Source organism: Gymnoscopelus braueri (assembly GCF_963280865.1).
Source record: "Gymnoscopelus braueri genome assembly, chromosome: 13".
NCBI lineage: Eukaryota > Metazoa > Chordata > Actinopteri > Myctophiformes > Myctophidae > Gymnoscopelus > Gymnoscopelus braueri.
Window position 1 is genome coordinate 17,846,380 of NC_137615.1, and position 20,345 is coordinate 17,866,724.

At 42.3% G+C, this 20,345-nt stretch overlaps 1 protein-coding gene across 2 annotated transcripts in view; it reads left to right on the forward strand.

The window, feature by feature from the left end:
- olfm2a (olfactomedin 2a) overlaps positions 1-20,345 on the forward strand; it is an 80,948-nt gene that overhangs the window by 57,495 nt on the left and 3,108 nt on the right. For both annotated transcript variants that reach the window (XM_080446599.1, XM_080446598.1), the window contains exons 2-4: positions 2,766-2,915; positions 13,087-13,242; positions 19,073-19,292. In XM_080446599.1, the coding sequence (XP_080302725.1) occupies positions 2,766-2,915; positions 13,087-13,242; positions 19,073-19,292 (526 nt within the window). The remainder of the gene's footprint in view (positions 1-2,765; positions 2,916-13,086; positions 13,243-19,072; positions 19,293-20,345) is intronic.

Below are 20,345 nucleotides of genomic sequence, written 5' to 3' on the forward strand. Positions count from 1 at the left end.
GTAATGTAATGTAATGTAAATTTGGATAAAATTGGAAGGAGTAGTATAAAATAGCGTTTTACATAAGTTGGCCTCCTGGTGGCGCTGTAAAAAGCAAATGTGAAAAATGCAGGGCAGATGTTTTTCCTTGGGCGGTAGGGAGTGTGCGAGCAAAGTTTCACGCAGATCGGTGCAGTTATAGTTAGAAACGCAAATCGGCCTGTTATAGCACCACCATGTGGCTGATGTGAAAATGTTCAAGTGGCATTTCTTTCTCTACCTAGTGGGAATGTGTGTGTGAAATTTCACGGAAATCGCAAGCTGCGTTCATGATTTGAGGCATTTTGTTCAAATAAAATTTTGGAAGGCAACTTTAGCCAATCAAGATGGAATATGGAAAATCAGACAGATCCGTGTTGATCACATGACTATAGAGATACTGTGTACTGATTTGCGTTATGTTTGGATAAAATCTGCAGGAGTAATATTAAAAAATGGGTTTTGCACAAATCGGCCTCCTGGTGGCGCTATAACAGGCCCATGTCAAAAACTTGGGCCAGAGGTTCTGAATTGGCGTGTGTGTGCACAGTTTCGCAGCGACCGGGCCGACGGTGCCGGAGATTAGCTGCTCACAGACAGATGGACACACAGACACACACACACACGGACGGACGGATGGACGGGGTGCAAAACATACTCTCTCGCCATGCCTTCGGCCTGGCGGAGACAATTAGAGTAGAAAAGAACAGAGTACAGAGGAGTTGAACACAGTAGAGTAGAACAGATTAGAGTATAGTAAAACAGAATAGAGCAGAGAACAGAACAGAATGGGGTAGAGTAGAACAGAATGGAGTACAGTTGAGTAGTGTAGAGTAGAATAGAACAGAGTAGAGTAGAACAGAATGGAACAGAGTAGAGAAGAGTAACAGAATGGAGTAGAGTAGAACAGAATGGAGTTGAGTAGAGAAGAGTAACAGAATGGAGTAGAGTAGAGCAGTATACAGTAGAGCAGAATAGAACAGAGTAGAGTAGAGTAGAACAGAATGGAGTAGAGTAGAGAAGAGTAACAGAATGGAGTAGAGTAGAGCAGTATACAGTAGAGTAGAACAGAATGGAGTAGAGTAGAGAAGAGTAACAGAATGGAGTAGAGAAGAGTAACAGAATGGAGGAGAGAAGAGTAACAGAATGGAGTAGAGAAGAGTAACAGAATGGAGTAGAGAAGAGTAACAGAATGGAGTAGAGTAGAGCAGAGAAGAACAGGGCTGGGAGGAATTATTTCCTTGTTTTTCCCTTCCGTTATCAGGATTCTTCAGTTTCATCACTGAAATGGCTGCTCTCACTTTCATTACAATTTTATATTCTCCCTCTCCTCCTCTCGTGCGTGCGTGTGGTGTCTGCCTTAGGGTGTGCGCTTGTATTTGTGTGCGTACAGTGTGTGAACGGACAGATGTCTACAGAAATAGCGTGCAAATTATTGTGGGTGAGCGTAGTGTGCGCGTGCACATGCGTGTGTGTGTGTGTGCGTGCGTGCATGTGCGTGCGTGTGCCTATGCACGTGCGCTTGCAGGCACACTGCACTACTTTTGATTGGATTAGCCAGAGAGAGACATCTATCCTTTCAGCCCCTCCCCTCCCCCCCACGGGTAAAGAGCAGCGTTATCGATCCCAAGCGGCTCCATTTCCTTTCTGTGTCCAAACTGATTAGATCCTGTGCTTTCACGCAGGCTTCCCTGATCCCTCCATCTCCTTCCCCCCTTTGTAATCCTCTTTTGTCGCCCAATCTTTCTTTGTCTTTCTTCACTCTCCATCTATCTGTTACTCCATCTCTGCCACGCCGTCGTCTTCTTTCACGCCTTTGTGGTTTGTCACGCCAGCGCCCCAGCCGACTAGTGGAAGGGCCAAGGCACTCTCTATTTCCTTTATTTTCTCCCAAAGATTGGTCTGTTATCCCTTCCTGACCGCCTGTGTAACCTCCACACCTCTCAATCCCATACACAGTAAAACACTTGACCTGTATGAAGGTCTGTTTTTACCCTTTCAGACATAACGCTGAGTATTTCACTGTACTGTACTCTCCCTCTCTCTCTCTCTCTCTCTCTCTCTCTCTCTCTCTCATTAATGCCAAAATAAGACTAAGAATAGTTGAGAAATCAATTACCATTCAGTGCTTATTGGGGAAAGCAATGTGTTGGCACTTGGCACAACGATCACAAACTGAGTTTTTGTGTCTAACCATTGGTGACAGCATGGGGAGAGTGTGCCTTTGAATCTCAAGACAACTGCTAAAAATACTATGAAGTGAACACAAATGAATTAATTCCTTTTCCTTTTAACAGGTCGTTCATGAAAGTCCTTGCGGTCTTGTTTCCAATGAGAACCTGTGAGCAATTGGGGTTAAGAGTCTTGCTCAGGGACAAATTTCATATCATCGGCACATATGCTGGGATAGCCTGGAATCGAACCTGGGGCAACCAGGGCCAGCTGGTTCCCTAGGCGGGCTCACTAACCACTCAGCTATGGCCTCAAAAGTATAGTATAGTCAAAAGTATAGTATAGTATAGTATAGTCTCAAGTATAGTAGTATAGTATAGTCTCAAAAGATGATTTTGAAGCTAGGCATTTCACATCACATTGATTATGACGATGCGAGTGCGCTGAAGTGTCTCATTGCCGCCACAAGGCATTTTGTCTGGCCGTGTATTTTGAAAAGCGAATTTAAAACAAGTGAGAGCAGTACTAAAGCTTCTCTCTGTGTCTAAATGACATGTTGTTCCGTCTCTCTGCAGGCATTGTACCCGAGCCCAGAAGAAGGCTGGCAAATCTACAGTTCTGCCCAGGATGCAGATGGGAAGTGTATCTGTACCGTGGTCGCACCCGCCCAGAACATGTGTAACCGCGACCCACGCAGCAGGCAGCTCCGTCAACTCATGGAGAAGGTGACAGCTGTCAATAAGTCTTAGCACACTCACGACCACACACACACACGACCACACACACATGCACGCACGACCACACGCCCCCCCCCCCCTACGCACACACGCACACACGCACGTGCGTAGTACACACACAGAGACTTTATGTGCACACACAAGCGCAATGTAGACTAGGTTCCTGGAGTAAACAGCCTCACTTTCTTTTGCCATCATTAGTTCATAAGATGGCGTCTTGAGGGGGTTCCAGGGGGTCCCAGCTAAATGTTTGATAGCTTCATGTAGAAACCAAATAGACCCTGACGGATCTGTAAGTCTGAGAGTGTACAAATGGAACCAAATGGATGTACGTGGTAGGGCTTTCACGACTAGTGATTTTTACAAGTCGACTAATTTGACCAACTGGTAGTCGACTAGTCGAGATTTACCTATTATGTAATATTAGGTAAATCTATAGCGCCCAGGATCATTTAGAAAATTGGCACCGGGAGAAAAAAAAGGGTTACACAATCGTGGGATAAAAAATAAAAAATAAAAAAACAAGGCTAGGCTACTAGCCTAGCTACACAAACATTCCACCGTTGTTTTTGTCCACATCTTCAGTGAAATACTTCCATACAAACGAACGTCGTTGTTTAGCTGGGGCCGCCCTCACCTGCTGCTGTGTTCGCTACAATGTTATATTTTTATACAACTAGATTCTGATAAGTCCCGGGAAAAGACTTTAACTGTACAGGTGTGACGTAGTTGAAATTAGAACTATAAAAAAAAATCAACTATTCGACTAGTACCAACAAGGTCGACTAGTGGTTATACTAGTTGACTAGTCGACTAGTTGGTGAAAGCCCTAGCTCGTGGGTCTATTTGGTTCCATTTGCGCACTCTCAGAGTTAAACTGTCAGGATTTTACAGTGTAGATTGGGTTCCCAGAGATGTATATCAGACTTGAGGGGCTTGGAATTAAAAAAGGTTGAGGGGCTTGAAATTAAAAAAGGTTGAGGGGCTTGAAATTAAAAAAGGTTGAGAATCACTACTGTAGACTCATGCCTGGTTGTGTCTGTCAAATGCAGGAGTAAACAGCCCCACTTTCTTTAGCCGTGTTGAAATGTAATCAGTGGTGCACATAACCAGTGCACTGTGAATTAGGGGATTGTTATAATTGTGCATTGGCCTGTTATCCAACCAAGAGAGCTGAAGTGATTGAAGTGTAATTAAACTGAAAAGAGGAAATGTCCTAAATATACCCACAAAATTGGATTTACTGAGCCTTGACCTTGTACCATTTGAAACTCATTGGCTAAAGTTATGACAATGAAAAAGTGCTCTGCAAATTATCAAATGAACACTCCTGAACTGTTGTGCCTAATTTACACTCCATCTCATGACAGTGCCGCTTACCAGAAAGAGAATTTTCATGCTAACAATTTTTCAAGGAAACAAAGTAACAATCAGGTCATGTATAGACTCATTCTGTCATGGCAACTATGCAAAATGAATTGCACATGAACAAACATGACATATGAGGTGTAAATAAAGAACAGATAGCACTCAAAATCTGAGCAGTTTTTCAAACACACACACACATTTTAATTCTTTATTTGAATCCACAAATTAATATACATTTACAGGGAAACAAATTTAACGGGGTTAGACATGGGCACCTAAGGATACATATAGCACCTTCTCCTTCACACAGACAAACTGCCTATAACAGCTGAAACAGCAATATTTAGCTAGTTTGGAACTTTCAGTTCTTTGTCATGCCCCACACACACACACACACACACACACACACACACACACACACACACACACACACACACACACAAGGATGGTTGTACTTGTGTAATGTAGCTTTAGTTCAAAGCTTATACTCAGTTAAACACAGATAAGTCAAAGGTTGCATAGTTATTGTTTATTATCTTTCACCAAAAGAGCCTGATTGTGAGTGTCATTTTCTAATTCTGCAGTACTCTTGTACAATGCACAAACACGCACGTCACGTGCACGCAGTCACATACTGTATACTGTAAGTGCACTGTATTGTAGCACTCTGAGATTAGTGAGAATGTAATGTAAAGTGCGTTATAAATAAAATGTATTATTAAGTGCATTATAGAGCATGGACCATCTGAGCCAAAAGGCTTCCATTGAGTTATTCTGTAGTCTAGCCAGGTGCCCTGAATGAAATCGCCATTAAACGTTTATTTGTTTAAACAAATCTGATTGGCTGTTTTTACAGTAACACTGGTAAACATTTGGAAAGATTTGATTATATCACAGCAAACCAGGTCAGTTTTTACAGCAAAACTGTTTCATACAAATTTAACGTGGTGCCATGTTACAATGCCAAGTCACTTTCTTTAGGAAGGCCTACACGCACAATTTTCTTTCAGACCCTATGGCACACTGATCACCAATCAAAAATAATTGTATCTGTTCTTACTAAATATTTTCAGATAACCACTCTTAATAACAGCATGCACAATGTTGCTTTGTTTCTATAATTAATATCGCTGACTCCTTGAAAAGGCACGGTACAGTATTTATATGTTATCACATTTATTAGATTTCAAGCAATAATATCACGTCTTAAAACATTAGATTCAAGGTCACGTGAAATCCCGCCATCCATGATACATCTTGACTGGTTGTGCCATTGAGATGGTAGGGTATCATTGTTTTATGAAGCTGTTGGTTAGCTCCGAAACTTCATGTACTGTATGTACTGTAATTAAGCTACATAAAAATGCTCCACTTTTCTGCACGGGACAAATTAACTGTTACATTTTAAATATACTTTGCCACATTTTTGTGAAGGTGTCGAGTATTGCCCTGGAGGAGAACTAAAGAATTAATTAAAATGGCCCATAGGCTATTAATACACACAGACGGATCTCGAGTGAGAGACAGCAGGCAGGAGAGGGAGAGGGGCACTGCTCAACCATGAGTCATGGGGGCTTGATGACTCGGCTGATCTGCAGTTCCATCGATCGACTGTTTGCATGCACAACGGCAGCGTGTAGGAGTGCGTCATAGAAGCGTTGGCCCCTCTCTATGTCTCAACCATCCCACTCCTCTGTCTGTTTCTCCAATCTCCATCCCTATCCGATTGTACTCCCTAAGAACATTATCTTTGCTGCCTGTCGCCTGTCGGGCACAAGCCTTGTATCTCCATAGTTAATCTTTTACATTTTATTCATAAATGAATGCCCTATTTTATACTACAGTATGTCGCATGACATGTGTCGCACAAAAGTAGCAAAATAGCAGATCTACAGTACAACCTCACGCACCACATTGAAAGTGGTCTGTGGGATTTATAAATATTTAACCAATGAAAATTATTAACAAGAGTTTGTGACTAAATAATTATACTATTATGCATTATCCAGTACATTGGCTGTATTGGAACACAGGGTATTTTTTTCCCATGTCCGGAAACGTAACGGTTTTGTACATACAAGGTTTCCAACCAACTGTAACGATATAACGCTCCCACGGGCCAGTGAGCTGTGGTCTGACACACTGGCAATCTACAATTCTCTTGGCCACAGCTCCAGTCACAGCAGGGCACAGGGCAGTACTCTGTGGACTCCCAGAGTTGGTTTCCACAGCTGGGCCACTCTTCAGTGCCTCTCGATATGCGGTGCTGCTTGGCATTGTGCCGTCGGGGGGGGGGGGTTGTGAAGTAAGACGAGAAATGCAGAGACAAGTAGAGGGGCTGAATGAATGAGTGGATCCAGACAGAGAGAGAAGAGAGCTGGTGAGGGAAAGAGGGGGTGGTGGTGGTGGTGGTGTGCAGACAGCTAGAGGTAAATTGAGATGCTGAATGGGTTGTGAAGCCCTGGTGGATCAATGAGGCACATGAACTCGAACATGTATTCATTCTCACTGAAGCGTGCCTTTTCCCCGGACGGTCTCTCTGTCTGCAAGTGTGTCAAATGCACATTCACACACACACACACACACACACACACACACACACACACACACACACACACACACACACACGCACACACCACATTTAAATTCAGGTACATTTTAACAAGTACTGGATGTTTTAGTGGTAAGTCAGGCAAGACAGGTGTGTCATGTATATGTACTCAAGCATGCAATTGTGTGCATGCGTGCTTACCTGTATGTGTGTGTATATAATGATGTACAGTACAGTCTGTAGCTGTGTTTGTGGGTATATGATGAATGGCGAGCTGGAGAAGTTGTGTGTTTGCTGTTTGTGGTGTATGTGTGTGGAAGGTACTTTGTTGTGTCTATTTCCCAGTGCTTAAATCCACATTATTGTGCAGCCACACAACCTTTGAGCCTATTCAACACTGTCAAGGCTACTGGTCCTGTCTATTAAAACACACTAATGAGAACACCTGGGGTCAGACAGCCACTGTGAGTCACCCAATCGAGTTGCTGTGTGTGTGTGTGTGTGTGTGTGTGTGTGTGTGTGTGTGTGTGTGTGTGTGTGTGTGTGTGTGTGTGTGTGTGTGTGTGTGTGTGTGTGTGTGTGTTCATACTGTATCATTACCGTTCCCGCATGACATGTTAATTTACTCACGACATCGCGGTGGAATTCTCTGAACCAGGCAAGACTGTCAAAGCCTCTCCCAAGCCCAGGCAGCCAAGGATACATACATTTAACACTGTAACAATGTAACTGCCCTCTGCACCGAGAATGTAAAATAGCTTACTGCAGCAACAACAAAAAAAACAAGAACATGCCTTCACTATGCAATTTCCTCCGCCACCCACAGAGTTATATTAAAAGGCTGAGAGATGGAGTGAATTTGGGGGCCCAGTCGGCTGTTACGCACACAAACTGCACGCGTGACATGACACACCAGCATGGGGAATCGATCAGTATACTGTACAGCAGTGTTTCCTAAACAGTGCCGTTATAGTAAATATAACTTCTTTTTTTCTACATTTAAAAAATATGTATTATTATTTCAAAAGATTAAAAATATAAATTTAAAACACACTTTTCAAAATAATGTTGTAAAAAAATCAAAAATCTCAGAAATTCCGTAAATGTAAAAAAAGGTTTAAGAAGTAGTGAAAATAGCAGATCGACAAGAATCTATCTATCTATGGTGGGTGAGGTTAACAGTTACACTAACCCTTTACATAACAAAATGTAAACGACTCAATTGTAACAAACACCCAACATTTTTGTAAAGGGTTAGGTTTAAATATTTAATCAGCACTAAACACACCCTCACCTTAACCTGTAGAAAACAATGCCTAAACTTAACCACTAGAAAACAGTGCATAGCCTAGGCTTTCACGAGCGGTTTACAATGCATATCGGCCTCCGTTAATTTCTGCTATGCAAATGAATGTCATATTTATTGCTACAGTTGCAGAAGCTCTGTTTGTTTGAAATCTGAGATCTGCTGCACTTCCACAAATGTCAGAAATAAATGTGGACCATGTTGACTCAACATCATATTTCTGCAAAAATCGAGGAAGCACATCGGATTTCTTTTCTGCAATGTATTTTCACACAAGTGCATCAAATTTCTTGACTGCATCAGATTTCACATAACAGCAGGTCTACAATCTCCCAGGTAAATAAAATGATTTATTTAGAGCAAGAAGGAAGTGCGTCACCAAAGCAGGAAAAGATAGCATACTGTAGTTAGGCAGCATACAGACCATGATTAACATACTATGGTTTGGATTGAGACAATCAAATGGCAATGGATATTCAGCTACTACTTTTGATTGCTTTCAGCTGCACAGTAGATATACAGTGCCCAAGCCTAGACTAGGGTGAGAATTGAAAGGGGTAAGTTAATTGAGCTACTGTAGAGCTTGGACACATATATTGTAGCATCAATTTGTAGGCATTTGGAGATATGAAAAGAGGGCTTAGACTACGTAGGCTAATGTACAGATGATTCCAGAAACAGGCCCAAGAATGTTATCAACAGAATCCTCAGCTTCAGCAACCATTTCACATAGAGACTTAAGGCGTTTGTTCTATTTTCCTGCATTGCTCAAAATGGATATTCACACAAATATAACACTCCCAGACACATTGTAGATGCTCATATTTTGCATTGCATCAGCTCAGCAGTTTATACATCATTGAGAATTTGTTTACTAATCCCTTTCCTTTCTTCAATTAAACAAAGGCAAAAGTGAAGTAATTGCTTTTGGAGCCAAGAAAAGAACGATTAGAAGTCAGTGCTCGGCTTCAATCCTCATTTTAAAAACCCCAACCCAAGCCAGAAATCTTGGTGTCGTTATGGACTCAGACCTGAATTTCAACAACCACACTAAGACACATTAATAATATATAAGGATTAAAGGACTTACTGTATGTCTCAGCAGGATTTGGAAAAACTCGCCCCCCATGCATTCGTCTTGAGTAGACTTGACTAATGTTAATAGTGTCTTACTAAAACAAATCGATCACAGCTGCAGCTGATTCAGATTGCTGCTGCTCGAGCCCTAATCTGAGTTCCCAGAAGTTTTCGCCAGCTCTCGCATACAAACGAGAGGGTACTCGAGCCCTAACTAATACTAAGAAAGTCTATCATGTCACTCCAGCTTTACACTGGCTTCCTGTCTGTCAAATAATTGATTTCCTAATACTACTGTTGGTTTGTAAAGCACTAAATGGTTAAGGGCCAAAATACATTTCTGATCTTGTGTGATCATGAACGATCCAGACGTCTCAGGTCATATAGGTCATTTTATTATTGTTGGTTGAATGACATTTTAATTATTCAGGCAGAATTGTTGCAATTAATTATCTTTCATTAAATATTTAAGTCAGCTTATACCGTATGACATGTCACAATATTGTGCTCTTCGTTTGCATACATACAACTGGCATGTGTTGCAGATAGCAGAAATTCATATGTGGCATTATATAATCACATAACATCATTAAAATAACTAAATTGCCAACCATAACTACTACCTTCTGCTCCCAAATGTGATCCAAATGGGGAAGCGAAATGTAGCAACTGAAATGATTTGGTGCTGATGTGTAAATGATTGAGTTGCTGGTGTCATTATTTTCTTGTTAAACACTTTCTTGGACCTTCATGATGTGCTTTTGCCATTTGGGTTTTATTTATATGTCTATTTAAGGGGAATTTATGAAAGTATTAGTCATCAGTATTCCGGCATGAACAGAATATTTATTATAAGTTTGTTGTTCATAATTTCCACCAAATGTACATGCAGCTTAACACATCTTATAATGTTCATTAAATCAAAAGCCTATGGATCAAATACAGACAGGCCAAAAAGGCAGAGTGAGGCTATCAAACACATCTGGGAGGCTGCAGACCAGCAGCAGAGACAGATATACGGCCCAGGCATTTTTACTAGCCTGCTGCCCACCATGACGTCTGTGTTATCAGGAAATTGTTGTTGATAGCATTTTACACGAGAAATATGCCATGCAGTTGCTGAATATTGATTCATTTCACATTTACAATGGCTAGTTTAAAGGTTTGTCAACAATATTCAGGAGCAGAAATATATTTCATATTGTATTGAATGCTGTAGGAAGGTTGGCAGGGAACATGGCAACCTCCAAATACGGGAAACGCTTCTATTTGTAGCATTTGCCAACCCGTGGCCTATACACAGCAGCACGACTACAGTCAATGAAAAATAGATCCAACAAAGAGCAACAGAAAGGGTGTAAGTTTGGTCGCAAAACCTGTGGGTGATGCGAGCTACTGTGATGAGTATCCTGACCCCGACCCCCCACCACCCACGATTTTGCAATGAAACTGATGAAACCTATGAAAACAAATGACTGCCTGATATGACAAACATTAAACAACAACATTAAACATGCAAAACCATACTCTAAATTAGATGAGTATAAATAATACAACAATAAACGTGGCTGGGACTGAGGCTTGCTGGGACATCCTGCCAAAACTGTGTGGATGTTTGAATGTGTGAGTTTGTATGAATAATAATAATAATAACAATCACACTAACAATAATAATAACACATTAATAGTACATTTCCTTTACAGTATAATGCACTTTACATTTAAAACAAATCTCAAAGTGCTACAGAGTAAAACATTTACATAAAAACAGCTATACCGTTTTTTTTAACCTAGGTTAGTGTGGGCCAGAAATGTTCGGAATTCGCCAATCAGGCTGGAATGTGAAAAATCCGACGTATCCGTCTTGATCACTTGACTAAAGAGATAACATATACCGATTTGTGTGATGTTTGGACAATATTTGTCCAAACATAATATAATTCTTTTTTTGTGCAAAGATCTGACTCCTGGTGGCGCTATAATAGGGCAAAGTTGAAAGGGTAGCATTTGTTCCTCAACGTAGTGCGAAGGCGGTGGTGGCGCTATAACAGGCCCTTGTGAAAAATTAGGGGCAGAGGTTCTGAATTGGCATCCAGGGAGTGTGTGTGCACAGTTTCTCTGCGATCAAGCCAACAGTGCCGGAGATTAGCTGTTCACAGACGGAGGGGGCGACGGACACACACACACACACACACACACACTCACACGGACGGACGGATGGACGGACAGGGTGCAAAACATAATCTCGGCTATGCCTTTCGGCCTGGCGGAGACAATAATAATTTAGATCACATGAAGGCATCAAGGTAAAGGTATGCAGTACAACCTACAGTACGAGGCAGGTGTCATTGCTCTGGACTTAACCTCGTGTCACCAGGCTTTCCACCATGGAGGAAAGCCTGGCATTCATTCTAAAACTGAGCTGTGTGATCCGGTTTAGAAAAAAGGAAAAAAAAGGGTTCTGGTGGTGTGTTCCGGTTGGTGCTGCATTGTTTTTGTTCCCCCATAATGTGAATCAATTTGTTTAGTCTCGTTAGTCACACTAGGAGTTAGAATAAAAGATGGACATTATTATACCAAAAGAAACTAAACAAGTATACCAAACTAAACCAATTTTAATGGAAGTGCACGGCGCCGGAGGTTCCGGTCGTGGGTTCGGGCCGCCTGATGACGTAAAGTTATTTCCGCTTCAGACCGGATCAGAAAACCGAAAATGGTATTGATCCCAGGCTACTCTGGACTGGAGAATTTGCCAGGCTGCTCAAAGCCGGATTTATGCTTCTTTGTTCTTTGCCTGTCCCACGCCGGAAATATCCAATCTACAAGTTCACAATGCGCCGCGGACAGCACATAAATTAATCATTAAATACCCCTCCATCTGAAGTGTATCCAGCTCTATCTGAAGTGCTTTCGAATAAGTTTGAGCCAAATGAAAAAAGGCTCCATTAAACAGACAAATGAACAATTCTTCAGCAGATTATCTCTGACTAGCTTGGTGGAGCGCGTGGGAGAAGAATGGGCATATGAAACAGCACAGTAGGCTGGACATGCAGTGGGTTCGTGGGCTGTGTCAGGCCCAATTCATACTTCATCGCACGACAGTTTTGCACGTCAAAAATAGCAGACCTACAAGCTCACAACACATCACGGATGCAACGCGTTGTGAGCTTGCAGGTTTGCTATTTCCGGCGTGCGACACCGCCGTACGACAGAGCATAAATTAAGCTTCAGAGTGGGCGAGCTGGACATTTGGTGAGAATCTTCATGCCAAACTACAACCCCTGCTGGATCCCACGTTTGTTGTGGGGAGTCATTTGAATAAATAACAAACTGTATGTTTGTTACTGCATAAACATGAGCTTCATTATTTTCGTGTCTGTGTTGGTTTCTGTGCATGTGTGTGTGTTCGCGTGCGCATGTGGGTGGGGGTGTGTGAACAACATTAATGAGTGTTTCCAGAACCCCATTCTAATGTTCAAAGGGTTATGAAACCCTTTGAACATTGTAGAATGTTGTGAAGATTCTGGAAGGGTTTGTCTAGATCCCCAGATAATCGCTGACCAGTTCAATAGCTGTGTGGGAGATAAAAGTGTGTGTGTGTGTGCATGTGCGCGCGTGCGTGCGCGTCTTATTCATTATTTAACTATCTGACTTCATGCCAGACAAACACCATGGAGAGCTGAGACTGTTTGTTGTGAGTTTGCTGCGAATAGAACCCTTCAGTCTTTGTGCTCCTCCATAAACATGAGATTCACTGGGTCTATTTGTGTGTGTGTGTGTGTGTGTGTGTGTGTGTGTGTGTGTGTGTGTGTGTGTGTGTGTGTGTGTGTGTGTGTGTGTGTGTGTGCCGCTGACAGGTGCAGAACATCAGCCAATCCATGGAGGTACTGGACCTGAGGACTTACAGGGATCTGCAGTATGTGAGGAACACTGAGAGTCTGATGAAAGTGGTGGATGGAAAGCTGAAGACAGCATCTGAGAACCCTCGTAGTCTCAATCCAAAGAACTTTCAGGTACACCCAGCTGTCTGTCATTCCTGCCTAATCCTGCATGGTTTCAAACTGACTATAGACCCCTTAACAGACGACGTCTCACTGGCTCCAAACGTCACACTGGCTCCAAATGAAACGCATTCTTTCAGGTCTCGCTAGGGCGCGCCTCACTAGCCAACACACAAGAGGGGGTTGGGGTGCGCTGAAACCAGCGCACCCCAAAACAACAGGTTGAGAATTGATTGCATGAAACAATCACCTGTGCATCCAGTCTCAATGTTGGTAAACAAATAATTGGTCTATACACAGTAAAAGCCTCTGCGTTAATTCAACTCAGACACTGTACCTTTGGGCTTGGGTGCTCAGTCTGCTCACCTGTCCTACTATTACAGCAACAAGTTTACATGGTAGCAAAAGCTTTTGGCTTGGACGAGTTTAGTTTTATGGATTCCATTTTTTGTTTGTCAGCAGGCCATGGTAAAAGTTTGTTATATATCAAACCTGGCCAGCAACCTGTGAAGCATTACATAAGAGAGAGAAATCATGTTTCTACCCAAACAGAAAATTAACCAGAGATGCATCCCCGGAGGCTTGTGTACATAAAATATTGTATTACGTTATAATTACGCTAGGTGTTTGTATTAATAGAATGAACTTATACTAGATGCCACTGTGATTACCAACTAACATTATACTGTATAGTGGTTTGAATTGGATCAGGTTATTTTTTGCACAGTGAGATACTGTAATGTGACACACTGTAATGATAATCGGATCCAGGGCATAGTGAGCAGTATGTGCTCTCATCTCTATCTCGCTTTAGTTTTTCTCTCAGTCTCCACACCCTGACCCGTATCTCTTCCCCTATCAAAGCTGAGAGAGTCCTTTCATTTTCTCAGTGAATAAACGAAATGCATTCGGGGTCAATTTGAATAGCGCCATAAATTGGTGGCACTCATTAAAACACATTTTCATGTAAAATGATGGATACATAATCTTAACCTTAACAACTACTAAATGATTTCTTTACCTTTCAAAATGTAATGATCATATTGTGTACACAGCAGACAGTACCAACCTGCAGTATGATAGAAAAGCATGACAAGTGATTAGCATTACGATTCAATGCCGGATTTATTCTGAAATCCAAGCATGAACCATAATTCCCATTGATCACAGGCAGAAAGTGCCATCTAGGATGTATAAGGTTATTATCCTACCGTGACAGGAAATGAAATGAGCTAACATTACATATTCTAAATGAAGTACTTGCAATGATCAGTCTACCAGTGGATGGATGGAATTGACATTAGCTGGCTAGTAGCTAGCTAACGTTAATTCACTCAAGTGAAACTAGCTGGCATCATGCTGGTTTAATGCAGTGTGACTGCACAGGAGCTATTCATCAGATGATATCTGCAGATGAATGACATGGAGCTGCAAGCAGTCTAGTAATATTCTGTGGTTCACATTATGAAAGTACCACTGTCGAGTTGAATTTTTGCAGTAATGACTGGAATCTAGATCAACAACTTCACCTCCCACCCCCCCCCCCCCCCACCCACACACACAAGCAATGACGGTGATCTGTGGTTGAGCAAGTTGGTTATCTTGGCGTTGTACTATCTTTATTATCTCACAACTTTTATTCTATAGGCTACACCTTGGAAAAAATACAGGGGTCCTGATCTCTGTGTCCTCATTGTTGGGTATGTCCATGTTTGTCAGGTGTGTACTGGAGCTTTCCGCCCGCTTTCTGCCCCTTACCTCCTGTTTCCAACAGGCCTATATTACGCACCGTGCGTTCTATGACAAATTGAGTGTGAACATGGCACTGTTAATATAGGTATAATCAGATGCCTGATGGTCTGCAAATGTAGACCCTTTTTTATTATTTTAGGTTTGAAAGAAAAAACCTCCTGCACACCGTCTTCAAATGCAATTAAAAAGTTTCTGTCTGTTATATAACGTTTCTGTCTGTTAGACCTTCATCAGGTTATGTTTTATGTTTAATTTTTTTAGATAAAAATCGTATCATAATACACTCATTTCATGAATGAGGTTGAATGTGTGGGCATTGCTGCTCCCTTCATTAGTGTTGTTCTGTAACTGCTGTGACGGTTTTGTGACTAGCCTTGAAAGCACTGGGGGAACGACATGTGCTATTGCACACTGCATGGTTCCTAACATGCATACCTAGATTCACTAGTAAGTGAACTAATAAAGGTTGTCCATGAACAGTCCAATTTCCAGACATGGCCTTATTGAAAGAAATGTTTGACCACAGCCCCTCTGCTCAACCAGCGGATTTCAGTGTGGCACGGTAGGCCGTGTACAATATTATTTTCTGACAAAAGAGCCAATGGATGAGTACATTGGCTCTAATAAAAGTAACAGTTTTGATTACTACATCGGTTTTGTCAATTTCCAGGCTTTTGCTGCTGTACATAATGCCTCAACACCAGCTTCACAAAATCCTCAGTGACGGTCAAAGATGCATCAGCACAGAAATAAATATTCCCAGTCGAGCTCCATCAATCCTGCTGGTGCTTATAGAGAAGATAATAAATTATCTCATTTTGACTTTTATTTGACTGTAAAAATCTCCTGCAAGGTCCCTGATTCAGAGCGGACATCCCATAGCCTGGAGGGATGATTGCTCTGCGATTGGCTAGTTCATTGTTGGGCCAACTGGCCCATAGCATGGAGGGAAGATTGCTCTGAGATTGGCTGGTTCGTTGTCAGGCCAACCGGCCGTCCAATGATGTAACTTCATCAGTGTTTCAGTCAAAGACCCATTTATAATGCTGGCCCTGCTGTTGCGGTCCCGCCAATAAACTATTGTATCTCCTGGCCACCAGCACTCAACATAATATCACAGAGCAGAGTGAGGAAGTGTCTTGCATCTTTAATGTAACTATAGCTCAGTTCAATATAATGGATATCAACTGCACACCTTCTGTTTAACCACATGAACACTAGTGTCCCGATTCTGGGCATGTCATTATAGGCGAACATTTGACAAAAATAGGAGAACATTAGGCAAAAATAGCAGCTCTACAAGCTCACAACACGTTGCATTGCCCCACATCAATGTTGTACCGGTTCAAGGCCTGTGTATGTCCTTCTGAGAGCTAGGTCTATCAAACAAATAATAAGCAATTACAAATGTCTATGAATAGGCTGCTAATAGCCTAAAGGCCAGAGAGATCTTGCCCGATATTATGATTTGGAATTTGGTATCACATGGCCATTATTTTGCACTTTGGTGAGTTCCAACTTCAATGGAATGCGCCGTTATGGTAAGAGAAAAAATAATACTAAACTAGAAAAAGTGCTCCTCGGAGCACAGGTCTCCGCCAGGTCAGGTACGTTATTGTGGCCTCCTGGTGGCGCTATAATAGGCCAATGTGAAAAGGGTGCCATTTATTCTTAGGTCGTTCACGGCAATCGGACACTGCATTCATGATTTGAGGCATTTTGTTCCAAAAATGTGTTTTGCTAAATTAGACCTGCTGGTGGCGCTATAACAGGCCAATGTGAAAAAGGGTGGCATTTCTTCCTTGGCCTAGTGGGAATGTGTTTGTGAAATTTCACGGAAATCGCAAGCTGCGTCCATGATTTGAGGCATTTTGTTCAAAACGGACCAATCCTGTTGGTGAACCTTAGCCAATGAGGATAGAATATGGGAAATCGGACAGATCCGTGTTGATCACATGACTATAGAGATACTGTGTACCGATTTGCATGACGTTTGGATAAATTCTGTAGGAGTAATGTAAAAAAAAAGGGTTTTGCACAAATCGGCCTCCAGGTGGCGCTATAACAGGCCCATGTGAAAAAGTTGAGGCAGAGGTTCTGAATTGTTATCCAGGGAGTGTGTGCGCACAGTTTCGCAGCAACCCGGCCAACGGTGCCAGAGATTAGCTGCTAACACACGGACAGGACACACACACACACACACACACGGACGGACGGACGGACGGACGGAGGGTCTTCCCCGGACCTATGTTCCCCCACTAAGGTTATGGTTAGGGTTAGGTTTAGGTTAGGTCCTATATTCCCCGCTCTCCTAGGAAAGCGGGGAACATAGAACCTGGGGAACATAGAACCTGGGGAACATAGGTACGGTCCCGGTAAAACATACTCTCTCGCCATGCCTTTCGGCCTGGCGGAGACAATTATCTTGTGGGTTTCTCTCTCCCCGACCCCCTTCCTTTTTTTAGCTAACACTGGTTGATGAGAGCCAACTACCAGATAATATTGACCAACCAACAGTCAACCAAAATGTGTCCAAGGTTTTTGCTGCACTCCATGGGCACAACAAACTTTGCCAGATTTAATGTACTGCAATCTTGCTTTCTTCACAGGCCATAAAACCTTGTATGGCTCTCCATAGTGTACCACATAAACATACGCAATCAATTTTCCAACTATCTCTGTGTAATTGAGTCATTGCACAGAGGCAATTTGAACAAATTCACATCATGCACCTGAATTATTAAACCCCTAGACGGCAAGTGGGGTGTTTTTCGCCATCCTTCCCTCTCTCTCCCTCTTCTTTTCTCCAGCTCTCTCCATATACTGTAAATTTAACATTCTGCAGCCAGATCTTTGGTTAATAGGCACATATATTCACTTTTATCTCCAAGCTACTGTATCTGTACAAGCTAGGTGCGGCCACCATTATCTGTGAGCCTTTTTGTCTTCCTCTCAGTGGGCTGTCTTGTTTGGCCTTTCTCCACATTCCTCACACCCTCACAAAAAATGAGATGGAGCATAAAATAGTTTGATTAAAATATACCTTGATAAATGTTAAGTGTTCTTCACCGCTGGGACCTGGCCTCGGCTAAGGGATGGGGAACGAGAGGCCGTGTTTTGCACTCTCTGCATTTTATTAAAGCCATCGCAAAGGAGGTAATGAACATGTTGATGAGATTAGTCCATTCATCAATAAAGCCTGAGATGACTTAACATATGCAGAACGATATACATCTGTTCCAGGCAGGCGCCTGAATGCGACTCCGCAATCCAATAAAGAGAAAAAAAAGGCCACAAGTCTAAAATGCGGGACTTGACTGGTGTAGGATGGCTGATGAATGTGCGGCAGCTCAAAGTCGCCGATGGCAGAGCGCGGGAGATTAACGAGTGTGAATTTTCGCGGCTTGAAAGGGGAAAATGAGATTTACGATGCTGCGCTGCGAGGCTGAGAGCTGCTCCATCACCGGATTCGCGATAAACCTTAACAAGGAGGAAACAGCCCCTCCTGTGGTGGCCGGACTTTATTGATACGCCTGCTTTATTGATATACCTTCCAACAGCAGGCAGCCTGCGTCTCCAACTGCTAGTGCTGTCTGAGGAGGACACAGCTGCTGTCCATCCAGGAACATGATCAGTACTGTAGAAAGATTAGGCTGGGGCAGATGCAAACGACACCTACAGACGGTAAAGCCTGATTAATACTTTGTTGCGTACTGGAGCCCCACGGCAGAACGCGTCGATGCGTTGTGAGCTCGTCGATCGGCTATTTCTGGCACAGGACACCATCATACGATAAAGTATATATCAGGCTTTATGATGATGGGAATTGGATACAGGAATGCGAGCCCAAATACTCAAAATTGCCAATCGTCGTCAACGTTCAATAACATATATTTGCCTCTTCTCTTGGCCAGTGCACACTCGTAAAAGAGACTATGGTCTCAATGTGTTTTTTTACTGGTTAAATAAAGGTTAAATAAAAATAAATCAATGTGTTCAACGTTATCTCATTATGCTCTTTGCTCACTCAGAGTTTGATCTATATTTGTCCCCTCATGAAATGTTTCTTTCTTTGGGGTGGGGATGTCAGGAGTTGAAGGACACGGTGACCCAGCTGCTCCCCTTGCTGCCAGTGCTAGAGCAGTACAAGGCGGATGCCAAGATGATCTTGCGTCTGCGGGAGGAGGTGAGGAACCTGTCGCTGGTGCTGATGGCCATCCAAGAGGAGATGGGGGCGTACGACTACGAGGAGCTCCGCCAGAGGGTCCTGCTTCTTGAGACCAGGCTCCACTCCTGCATGCAGAAACTAGGTGCGCACGCGTGTACACATGTTAAGAATTTTACATTTCAATTTATTATCAATGACTCAAAAGGGTACCTTTTTATGTTCCCTCCAAAACAACGCCAAAAATGACATATTGCCTGAACGAGGACTAATCTGCTTGCGCTTGAATTAGCTGCATAAATTAAGCACAATTGGCCCAGAGTCACTGAATAAATAATCTCTTCTAATGTGCAGGGTCAAATTGATGATTTGACAAAAAACCCTACATGCATAATCTGCTGATTTAACAGAAAAGCCTTGTGGTGATTAAAAATGTTCTGTTTCTTTTGCCACAAAATGAAATGGCTTCACGCAAAAGCATGGTGTAGCCATAAACGCAAACAGATCTATCTTATTTTCAGCCAGTGCATGTACGTGTACACCATTATGCATTTATATGTCCTCTGGGGCACATAACAACATCCAGGGTAGTAAAAATTGTTAATTTAACTAATTTAACCAAATGGCAGTGCTGTCGGTGCCAGACAATGATCAGCAGGGGGAATATATATATATATTTATATATGTATATGTATATATATATATTGTAAACACCCTACATTACAAATTCTCTTGTACATATTTCACGTAGCCCATAAATACAATGATGCAATGAAAAACAATGTCTTATTTATGCACCGACAACAACAAACAATAAGTAAACAGAAACACACAATCAAATTAAACTATCAATCAAAACACTAGCAGACAAGCTGAGGCGCAAAAAAACGTATTATGCTTACTTCAAACTTAAACACATAATCATAAAGAAAGTTGTCATCCATACAGAAAACACACAAACAGTGATCACATCAAATTAATGTAACTTGTCACCACCTACGGTGCAAGAAAAGACAAATCCACAGCGAGAGTGAGTAGACTGGGATCAAGTCGCTTTGCAGGTTGCTGATCTGGTATGGGTCTAGAGCGGATACGGAAACGATGCGTGTATGTGTGGGCTAATTACCTGATACGGAAAATGGACTCTAGACTAGATTACATCAGTAAATGTTGAACAAAGACCATGCTTTGTGTGTAA